General features: G+C 42.5%; 1 protein-coding gene across 1 annotated transcript in view; it reads right to left on the minus strand.

The window, feature by feature from the left end:
• myripb (myosin VIIA and Rab interacting protein b) overlaps positions 1-12,233 on the minus strand; it is a gene marked incomplete at both ends in the record, with an annotated part of 92,425 nt that overhangs the window by 51,220 nt on the left and 28,972 nt on the right. The window contains one exon of the mRNA XM_083995336.1: positions 1,850-2,071. Within this exon, the coding sequence (XP_083851462.1) occupies positions 1,850-2,071 (222 nt within the window). The remainder of the gene's footprint in view (positions 1-1,849; positions 2,072-12,233) is intronic.

Here is a 12,233-nt window from a genome sequence, read left to right on the forward strand (position 1 = left end):
AATCAATGTCTTTTCTTTGCAATCATGCACTTCAACAGAAGACTAATAGCCATTTCCAAAAAATGTTTTGGGGCTTCTCTTGTGCAAATCACCGTTCCAAATGACACAACTCCACCCAGTAATTCATGCTAAAACCAGATTTAAGCCTGTTTAATGCGCTAATGAAAAGTGCGGTATTTATATGTAGCTGGTAGTCGGCGATGTTGTGACATCAGGCCCATCTGTGACTCAGTCTAAACCCCTAATGAGAACATTACCGAGCCCCAGGCAGGCAGACACACACACACAACGGAGAAAAGGGGAGAGGGTGAATGTGTGAGGAGAGATGATCGATGCAATCCCTGCCACCTCTTTTGACTGCCATCATCCCTTTCCCTCCTCCTCTCCCGCTCCCACTCCTCCCTCCTCCCTCCCTCTTGTCTCACACACCCGGACTCAGGTTAGCGGGTCTAACTCAATACAACATGCAGCGAAAATCAATGGAAGGCAAAAAGAGATGGAGCAAGGGGGGAACCGAGGGGAAGAAATAAGGCCAAGTGGAGGGGCAACACATTTTTGGACAGCTCTGTCGCGCTCCGTAATCCTGTCCACCTCCATCTTAAGGCGCTCAAACAGGCAGAAACTCCAACATCCACCAAACGCACCTGTATTTCTGTCGTTTCGCTGCATTTCTTGTTATATCACAGCAAAGGTAAAGATCACACCTGTGGATGTGCGCTGTGTCATAACATTTAGACACCTTTAAAGCTATATAACATCTCCACATATCTAATATTCCAATCTCTCAATTGATTTTACCACAAATCCACGACAGCCTGACTCACACACTCCAGAGTAATAGTATTTCCAACACCCCACCCTTGCTGCCTAGACAGACAGAGCTTAATATTCATCCAATGGTGAGTCGGGGCACTAGAACAACTCCCAAGGCTTTGGAGAGACATGCATGCATAAACAGCACCCGAACAGACACATGCACACTCACACACGGAGCTCATTTGCAAATACAACAAGCTGTATCGCACTCCCTTGCCTTTTGCCGCTCCTCAGATTGTTTTCTCTTGTTCTATAAATCATAAATGTTACTTCTCATTTTCTTTTCTCTCAAACTGTGATATTTGCACTTTGTAAGCAGACATGTGACCGGGAGACTCGAAACAAGCAGAATAAAATATGAAAAAATGATCAAGTCAAGAAATATTTCTGATAAGCAATGGGAGCTGTGTGCCAAAAATCAAAATGCTTGAAAAAAAAAAAACCCTGACATGTCTGATCATTCATCTCCCCTGCCCTGCTGTGTCTACATCTTTCTGTCTCTTTACAGCTGCATATACTCCCTTCTGACACATTTCACTCATTTTTCCTCCCCTCTTCTGCCCCTATTTTTATGACAGTCTCCCTAAATGGCCCCGTGTCCTCTCCCTGCTTTTCTGTACATCTAGAAATGATGTGAAATAGACAGGAGAACTGAGTTGGAAACAGTTATTTTCCATCATAAATGAGGACAGAGACGGATGTTTAAGACACTAGTAAAACAAAATCCGAAAAACACCCATTCTTATAACACAATTTATCAAAGTCCGCTGCTCTTCTCATTCATTCACTTTTTCCCCCTCACATCTGTCTTACACTGTTCCCAATAGATATTCCCCTCCTCTGCTCCCAATCTCTTCTTTTCCCCCCATAAATGTCCTATTTATTTTTCTCCACCCCACTTTTAGCCTCACTTCAGTGTCCTCCAGTCAACCAATTCGCAGCCTCTCCCGTATCTCTCATCCCCATTCATTCCTTTGCTATTACTCTTATCTCCGCCGCCAGTGTGTATGTGTGTGTGTGTGGACACACTAACCTGCCCTTCTGGCATGCAGAGCAGAGCCAGGCTTTGTCCTTCTTGTTGTAGGTGCAGCAGGTCTTGCAGACGTTGTACTGACAGTCCAGGCACTGGCGCTTGGGGTTGAGCAGGAAGGTGAAGGGCGCGCAGCAGCGGATGCAGCAGTGCTCGTTGAAGCGGTGCTGCTTGGAGAGGATGGAGCATCTGCTGCCTTCCTCCGCCAGCTCCTGCTTCATCTCACTGAAACCGAGAGAGAGAGAGAGAGGGAGAGACGAGGGGCGAGAGAGAGAGAGAACAGGAGGGGGAGGGGGAGGGAGAGAGAGAGAGAGAGAGAGAGAGAGAGAGAGAGAGGGTGGTGAGCGCCTGGTGGAGAGGTGGAAACGTGAAAACGGCGGAGGACGGTGATGTGGAATAATTGAAGAAGCTGTGGCAAATGAAAAATTAAAAGGAGGGGTAGAAGCGGAGTGGGAGTGGTAGTAAAACAAAAGTGGGGGAGGGCAGAGGGGGTCGTGGGTTCAGTGAAAACACTTCCCCACTCCCCGTTTTCCTCCTTTTGCCTCTCTCCCTCTCCCTCTCCCTCTCTCTCTTTTACACTGATTCTGTGGAATTAACGTGATGGCTGACATTTCAATTTGGGAGGACCTGTCATTCCTTGTTTGCCCACATCAGTCAAAACACAGCCGAGGAGAGAACGGAGCGCACGTCTCCCACGTCCCCCCAGTGAAAAGGCGTATCTTTGTTGATTAGGGCATTATGAGGATGGGAATAATGACAAGAAACTGGCATAAATGGTGCCAAGTTGAAGGTCACTTGCTAAAGACTGAACCTGCCTGAATGAGAAACAGCATTAATAAAAAAATCAAATAAAAAAAGCCTCCACAGTCATATTGAAGAGCTGTTTTGGCCGTGGTCCAAATATTACAGTTAAAAGTGAAGTGGGACTAAAGAGCAGCACAGTCTCACTAATCTTCTCGCCTCGGAGAATCGTTAACACTAATAAACTATTAGGATTATAGACTAAAATACTTGACCAAAGCTTGTTTAAAAATCTAATAAAACCCACAGTCACAGCTTACACTGGGGTCCCGGCAGCTGCATACAGCTAACAGTGCATCATGTTATGTGAATTCACCCATATGTTGCTCATTACTTTAAATGCAGGTTTTGTTATTCGAGGTCTGATAAAAAGAAAAAGAGACAACATAATTGGCCTATTAAGTTCTGTTTTAACCAGTAAAGTAGCTTTGCTATCTGTGGCCTGTACTCAACTGTTCATATAAATTATGTAGCAACGCGTTTTCTCTTTCCCCCCCCTGCACTGTAGGATTTGTGCTGACTGGGCAATGCACCACAGGCAGAGGCTACAATAAATTATGTAATGTTTTGCATTTATATCATAAACCTATCATCATCAGCGCACATTACACCCGTGCCAATTATATTTAGAATAATATGCGCTGAGGAGGAGCGCTAAAGTAACACATTTATCCATGTTTACACTGCCAGCCATCAGTTGTCATTAGTTGTGAACGGAGGCTGAGACGCAGAGATCGAACTGTTGCTGGTGGGAAAAGTGTGAAAGTGAGTTTCAGCTTGAATGCACTGTGAGTAAATTATTTAAGCTGCTCCTCTATACACTACACACACCCAGGTTATGGCCTGCAGTGCTCTCACTGATCTTGCAGACACACACAACAGATGCTATGTATAGTATAGGCCGACCAGCAGATATGTACCTTTATAATGAGAAAACAAGCCAACCCAATGGGGGTAGCCAGCCAGGTGTCCGAAATTCAACAAAACCCATCAAGTTGCACAAGGAAAATTAAATACACAGCAAAAAAAGAGTATACTGAATGCAGCATATTGTGAATTTCCTGTGTGTAATACGTGTATGTGTGTTTGGAGCTGGCGGGGGCAATGCAATCTACCGCTTCCCTAAGTTATTAACGCTGCTCCTCAAGCAGATCCGCTGCTGCCTCACTGATTGCTTTTCATCTGCATCATTAGACACAGCATATTACCAAGATGAACAAACCATTTCATATACAGTGTCATATGAGAGTTGAGGCTGGGGGCTGGGGTTGAGGGGCAGTGGTTCACATATGAATAGATGGTACAGTATACGCAATGCATGGTGGTATACGCACACTTCAAATGTGGTTTCATTTTCTGCCAACAACACATGTGCTGGGAAATGGTGGCCGCAACTAAATTAAAGGAATTTAAAAGAAGCAGTTAATATAAATGAAAGAGAATGCTTCTTATCTGAGCTGCAGCATCTGGTTCATAAAAGATCTAAAGTACATAGTACATCTAGAGTACATACACCACCAAACAGAGCGAGACAAACACAGTACATGCGCACATACATCTCCGTGCTAATAACTGGACCAAGCCATTGCCCGGAAATCATCTCCTTCTTTCCTGATTAGGATCAGGATCCGTTTTCTCTCTCTGTGTCTGTGATACTGGTTTAATGAATAGGCCTTTGAGATGACGGCTAGCTCCGGCCGTTTAATTAAATGAGTGGGTGAATGTACAGTTATATCCAAGGACAACAGTGGTTCTTCATGCCTGACGTCCCCCTGAATTAACTCACATCTTTGTTATTGGGACGTGGAGACCGGTGCTCATCTACAGTAGCAGCCAGTCTGTAGATACACATGGGTCATCCAGGTGCCAAGGAGGGACAATTATGTGGCTTGCAATGTGGTTCTTTATGTCACGTGTCACGTTAACAAGCATTTACAGTTATTCTTAACATTTACACTCCATCAAACAGAGCCATGAAGATCCATCTCTGAGGAAAAGGGGAGATGTATGCATTAACAGTAAATGTTACAAAATCCTCAGCAAAGATACTAAAAGGAGCTTGAGGGGAGGATGATTTTCTAAACCAGTGACTCCAATGTCAATACTCAACATTTTACCTCGGCTTTCATCCAACACGGCTGAGAAATGTACACATACAGTACTATTCTAAAACTCCATCTACTCAAAACATCAATGAACGTGTAACAAATGGATGGAGTGCACCTGTGGTCATTGTGGGGTGTACAGGGTTAGTTGTTATTTATCATAGACAAATGTAATGTAAAGTAGCAGTATACAGTACACTGCATCACAGACTCACTTCTACTTAGGAAAGCAGCGAACTCTCAGTCAGTCACTGATACACCCAGGCTAAGCCCCGTGTTGGCTTATTGCCACCTTGGTTGTCAAGTGAGTCATATATAGTTTAATAGCGACATTAAGCTCATTAACATTCACACTTTCATCTTCAAGTCAAGGCAAAACTACAAAATGTTAGTCAAGGTCAGTTGTTCAATTAAAAGCTTGTTCAAGACGTGCATTTGATTTGTGCTGCAAATGTTTGGTAACATCATAACACCAGCTACTGATTACTTACATCATGAAAGAATCAATTAATTGATTTGTCAATGAAATGTCAGAAAATTGTGAAAAATGCTCTTTATGAATTTCCAGAACCCAAGGTGACAGATTAATTTTATTCGACCAAAGGCCGGGAAAGGATATTGAATTTGCAATGATGTAAACAGGAAACTAGCAGATCTCCAGATTGGAAAAATGAAGGATGTTTGCAATTTTTGCCTAAATGACTGAAACAAATAATCATATATCATCTCCTCAGCTATAGGCACCGTCTCCCCAGCTACAGTACATTTGACCAGTTCAACACCAAATCAATATCTGTGCTCCTGCAACACTGCTCTAATGGAACATAAACAAGCACACGGGAGAAACTAAAAAGCGCAAGTACACAGGGAAAATAAAACTTTTATTTTCAGTCCTGTTATCTTCACCTACCGAGACTCCATTATTGTTTGGACAAAGAGAAAGAGAGAGAGGATGATGAGAAATTAGAACTTAATTTTCTTCTAACCTCACATCAAAGCCAGTTTGCTCTGCTGTGTGTTTGTTGAATGATTTAAGAGTACAGCGCAAGTTTGACTCAAAAACAAAGGCATTTCAACAAAAAAACATCTGTCATCAGACAAGCTATGCAGATGATATCCTTGTAGAGTATGTTTATTTGGTAAAAAGCCCCACAATGCCAACATGTTGATTTAACCAGTAATTACTCTAGTCCTGCATGAGTGTCAGTGTGATCTATTGCTGTAGCTCTGGATAAATTAGGAGCCACAAAAGTTTTCTGAAAGTTTACAAGAAACAAAACTCTTGAATTAAAAACTATTGATTATGCTAATACGTTGCTGCAGCATATGTGTTGAGGGTACAGTGGTTTGAGAGGGGAGCAGAGCTCACACAGCTGAATACCAATTAATTTTGTAATTTAAAATCAGGGCAGCAGCATGATATCTGGATTTAATGATATGCAGTGTGTTTCTGACAGCCTGTCTCTCCTGGCAAATATTGTTTGTGCTGAAGATCTATTAACTGGGTTCGCTCTCATCTCTCATTTGCCATCAATTCTTTCACGCTTCTCCTCTCTCCGTCTGCTAGACATCTATTAACACAGTTATTTTTCAGAGTCTCCTCATTTCTCCTTCCACTCACTGTCCATTTCTCTCTTCCAGCTGACAGACAAGGCCGGCTTAGGGCTTACGTTTACGAGTGAGCTTGAATTATGTTAACGGGCAGATTTGTAATCAAGATAATGGTAGTTTGAGGTCCAGCTGCCGCCTGGCTGGAAAACAAAAACAATAATGCAGTTTTTTAAAATGATGTATCGCCCTCTCAGTCGCTGTTCTCCTGTTGGGTGCCGGCGCGCTTGAGAATTACAGCTCTCAGAAGTGATACACTTGCAGCCATGATATAGGTGAAATGCGATGAAGGTGATGAATCGGGTTTTGTGCAAAGTAACACCAATGTGTTTATAATTAACAATTTAATGGGACCTAGGTATTTATAGAAGCCATTCCAAAAGTCACAACATTAATGAAGTGAATAGGATTTATCCTCTGGGTAATATGAATGTCTGTACAAAATTTGATGACCATCCAGCAATTATTCAGATCATGATCCTTATATGTGTCGTGCATACCTTTAGGTTTTATGAAATGACCTGAGAGGGCAATGCCATTCGATTCCATGCGTAAGTCATGGGAATTAATAACTGAGCAAATACTGAGAGACAATTAAGATTTGAAGTGGCATGAATCAAACCACGTTTGAATACAACATGGGGTGTTATTAACATGGATTTGCACTGCAAATTGATTTTTTTCTAACTGTATATGGATTTTTCCAGCAAGTAGGAGATGTTTATGTACACAAGAGGATGGTGCATTTACTGTACAACACCCTGTCTGATGTGCAAGGAATTAACATCACTGATAATGAAAATAGCTAAAGTGAATTAACGACACAGAGAATAAGATAAGAGTACAACAGTAAAGACGGAGGGGCCATGTTGTCGTGCTGTTAACCCAGCCCCAGTATAGCTGAGGAGAGGATCCTGGAGAGAATGAGTATACAATATACCCAAGAGTCTTTGAGCGGCGCTTTGATCCGCCTGCTGCAGAGGAAACCCACAACACCACCAGCATCTAGTGTTCACCACCACACCAGTAAATCACACAGCCGCGGGGCAGAGGGATGTGAGAGCACACCTGGCTGACAGGAGTGTGATTGTGTGTGTGTGTGTGTAGGGAGGAGCGGGAGTGTGTTCATGTGTATGGATTTATTCATCTGGCTCGATGTGTGTTTTCAAGTGTACAGTAGCTAAATGCACTTGGTAATTGTGAATTGATCGAGGGGCTTTGCGAGCGCTTAAGGTGCTTTTAATTGAAAGTAGGCAATTTCAAGTCTAAAGATGAGGATTTCCTGTTTCTGCATAGTTGTGTGTGTAAATTCTGTACGTAGGAATCCTTTCCTGCTGTTATTTGACCTGAAGTGACACATTAACACACACTCTGCTGATGTGTGTGTATGCGTGTGTGTGCATGCATGTCTTTCTACCTTTATGCATTAGAGCTGGAGGAGTTTTTGAAAAAAGTTACAGTACGAGAACAGAGCACATTTTGGCTCAGTCGAAATCCAAAATTTGCATTTGGACCCCGACTGGGTGAAGCCGAGTTACACAGTTTATCCATCTTGAATAACAGATCTAAGAGTGAACAGAGAGAGAAATCCCCTGTAGACAATCTCAACTCTCTTTCTCCTCCGCAATGCAGTGGAAGAGACCGACACGTGGGTCATAACTTTCAAGGTAGAAGGGCCTCTGACACTCTGCTACTGGGACTGTTGATTGAGGTGCAGGTGTAGAGAGGCTGCTGAGCTGAAATGAATCCATACAGCCTGTGGCAAAGATGTCATCTGGCAAGGATATCTCACTTTTCTACTCGGTGGTTTTAAGTGGTAAATGAATAGTCCACTTATCAGAGGCTCAGGAGGATGAGTAACCAACCAATCTTAACAAGATAATCTGTGCTAAAGTCCCTTTTGAACTTCACAACACCAACTTTTCTTTTTTTTTTGCCTTTAATAGTACATCATCACTCCCGTCTCGAGGACTGATAAATAGCAGCTTTGGCCATCTCCAGAAAATCTATGAAAGTATATCTCTGACAATACAGGAGAGGTTTCAGCAGAGACTCAGCCAATAAGGTAATTTTCTCTGACCAGTAGCATCTGGAAAATCGAGTGGCTGAGAGACTTGAAATGATGGAGAGTGATACAACACAGCAGCAGCATCTCCCTCTAAACAATTATACTTGGCACCAGGAGGACTACACTACTCCATTATGTGCTGTAGGTTACTCTCACAAAACAGTGGGCTCTGCTTTTTTTTTATAGTATTGTTTACTTTTATTTAATGAAAATGCATTCCTGGGAGATGAAAAGTGACCCGACCAAAGAGGCAGTGGCATAACAATTTAAATATCAAAGGCAAACATGCCTTTGATATTTAGAGTATCCAAAAATATATTCAACCGCAGCAAACACAGAGAATCATGTCTGCAAAGACAAAATTGACTCAATGAAACCTCAAAGCTCATAGCTTTAAAGAATGGGGATTTCCCTTTTGCAATCAATCAATATATCAATAACAACTGGTGGTGTGTACAAAGTGACATGACAGTGTCAATACCATTCACCATTCATCCAATTGTTGTTGAGACAGGACTGTCAACCTGCTGGTAGAGGGGATCACTGAAGTCAGTATAAAGTCATAAAGTCATTTTATGAAAATCTGTAAAACATTTCATGGCGATCCATCCGCCAGCTGTTGAGATATTTTAGTCTGGACTGAAGTGTTCAACAGAGAGACAGACCAATATTACCATCACCATATCTGCTCTGCTGTAGTGGAATTGCTGTAACAGCTTTCTGGTTCCACAATCTTAACTCTTTTGATTTTACTTTGGGGTCATGGAGCATTTTTAGTTACACATATCACAGGAATATAAAAAAAGTTTTAAACACAGAGCTGAAACTTCTTTGTATTTTCTGGAGGAATGTGTCTAATTTATACAGCATACATTATTAATCGTGTTCATTTTTCTGTGGTGGCCTTGGTGTGGTTTTTTCATCCACTGCATGAATAAGGAGAAAACACAGTCTGGCTCTGCTGCTTCTCCCTCCCTTTCATCTTCAATGTACTCTTAATAACAGACACAGCGGTTTGCTTTTGATGCACAATATGTCTTCTCTTCATTTTAGACCACCTCCCCATCCTTCTGCAGGTATACAGGAAGCTCAAGGTGACCACAGCAGAGGGTGGTGTGATGCTGCTGCTGCTGCTGCTGGTGTTGCTCTCCCTTCCCCTCCCTTCTTCTCCCACTTTAAATGAACTTAGAAAGCTCTTAAACCCACACACACATACATACACACACACACACACACACACACACACACACACACACGGAGAAGCACACACTCAGATCTTACATACTGTCACGGCAGGAATAAAAATCCCAGAAGTATGCTATTACTCTAAATGTCAGAACAGCTCCCTCCTTGAGTGTGACAGCCTACTGCTGATGCTAGTCCTACAGAGTGTGTGCGTCTCTGTGTGTGACATGATTATATGCAATTTATTCCTTTCCTTTCTCCTCTATACATCTTGAATCCAAAGCAACTGTATGTGCAACTGCATGTGTGTAGTGAAGCAGATCATCCATGCATAGACTTAAACTAAATGTGTGGAGGTGTATAGAGGAGATCTCTAATGCCTGACATGTTGAGTTGAGCCTCCACCCTCTCATTGCACCTCTTGGTGGGTTTTTCCCACTGGGACTCATTCTTGCAGCATCACCAAGCACACATAAAGACCTGCTCCATCTCTTCACATACATCACATCAACCCTGAAGGTTTTCCAGCCCGCTGAGCTAAGAGGCATGTTAGTAAACATGATAAGAAAAAAAAAAGATCCTTACATACAGGCATGTAAGGATGAATGGATGAACGCAGACATGCACACGTTAAAGACACATGCGTGCATAGACGCCCGTGATTGATGGTGCTCCCCTTGTACAGACACGGAGGCATAGACCATCTCAGTGCTGTAATGGAGGGGTATTCACAATGATATATACTGTATATTATATATCCTCACATTTTCTCATCAGCTCAGTTTACTTAATTCACTCAATATATGGTAACTGCAGTCATCTGTGTCGCTGTATCAAATTAATTAAGTCCTATGGGAAAAATCTTTGACAATCTTCTCACATAGGTGAGGCAGGCGAGGATTGTCACAGCACTAAATCAGCAGCATGAACATAATGCTACTGTCATTATCAAATGTTGCCAAACTCTTCTAAACCCTTTTGGGACGTGCGTACATAAAATAATAATGTTGTTAATGCAGATGCACATACTGGGAGTATTGGTATAAGCATGGTCCAATGCATTTTTAATGCTGAGTTTACCCACGGCTTTAAAGCAACGTCAGAGCAATTATTATAAGATAAATGCATGAAAAGAATCAATTACACAGAGCTTCCAGGCAGATTTTCAGGCGAGTGGTGATTTACGATAATGTCACGCTCACTCTTTTCTAATTTCTTTCCTGTCATTTGCCCCTCTCTACTTTTAAACCTGTGATACCATCAGTACAAGCTTAAGTTTATGCCTTATACTCTCCAACTATGGTCTATACAGTACATACAGAGCTCACTAGTTTGAGTCTCTCCCTCCTCCCTCCTCCCTCCTCCCTCCTCTTCTCCGGTCTGTGAACCCTGAGCTAAAACGTAGCCTTGGCGCGATGGGAGAGACTTCTCTCTGAACCAACTTTGGCTAGCGACGATTATCCAACAGGCCAATAATGAGCCCTCACTTTGGGAAACAATCCAAGTCAAATGTGTGTTGCGCTGATAACGTTTCCAATCAGAACGGCCCTGCCTGCACGGCAACTGTGGGAGAGAATGAGGGGGAGATAAAGAGCGGGAGGAAATAGCGCGCATACTGTAGACGGTTTACTGCAAACTCAGCAAGGTGCTGAGATAATTCAGAAGTGAGGGAATTCCAGTTTGCTATTCTGCTATTATTGTTTTGACCCTTCAATGACTCATTATTGACAGATTTAACTGAAAGAAAGCTTTAGCGCTCTAATTTAACCACTCTTTTGTCTGCAATGGAGCAATCATTCTCCTGAAATTTGAAACAATTTGTGCAATGCACAAGACTTCCTCTGTGTAAAGGGAGAAAACAGATTAAACCCAACTGCAATTACTGAATTTATGTTAAGAGACCTGAAGGGAAGCCAGGTGCATAAACACATACAAACTAAGGTCCATAAACAAATACAGGCTCATTTTGGATCCTTTATTCAATGCAGGTATATTATTTCATTCAGCAAATCAGAATTTTTATACACTCTGTCACCCCCTTTCATCCATACCTCTCACTCCCCTCATCAAACAATCCATTGAAGCTCCGTCGTGCCACTTCTCCTCCTGTTCATCCCTTCATCCCATGTCTCCAGCTGTATCTCAGATTAGCAGCTGTAGCCTGTACAAGCCACAGTAACAGGAGCAGGCTGTTCTTTTCCTCAGCTGAATAATCTTTATTCACACAGGAAAATTGAAGCCAATGTGCCAAGAATGCAGCTTAACTGTCAACCACACCAAGAGATGCCAAGTGAGGAGGGAAAAAAGGGGAGGGTGTGTGTGTGTGTGTCTATGTTTGTGGCAGCGGCCACTGAGCACACATCCAACACCAGTGCTTCCATCAGAGGGGAATGAACTGTTTGTGGTGAATGGGAGAGTCAATCTGTTGTTATGCTGCCACGCGGGAACAATGACAGCCTTCAATATGCTGCGAATGTGCGACAGTATGTTTCATATAGAGTGAGGCAGCAGTTGCAGTAATACCTGCCACTCTGCAGATCCCATTCCCATGTTCTTTTATGCGCTCTTTAAAATGTAACCACTTCAAATGTGACTTCAAAGAGTCAACTTCTAGGAAATT

This window comes from Trachurus trachurus (genome assembly GCF_905171665.1).
Source record: "Trachurus trachurus genome assembly, chromosome: 20".
Classification (NCBI taxonomy): Eukaryota; Metazoa; Chordata; class Actinopteri; order Carangiformes; family Carangidae; genus Trachurus; species Trachurus trachurus.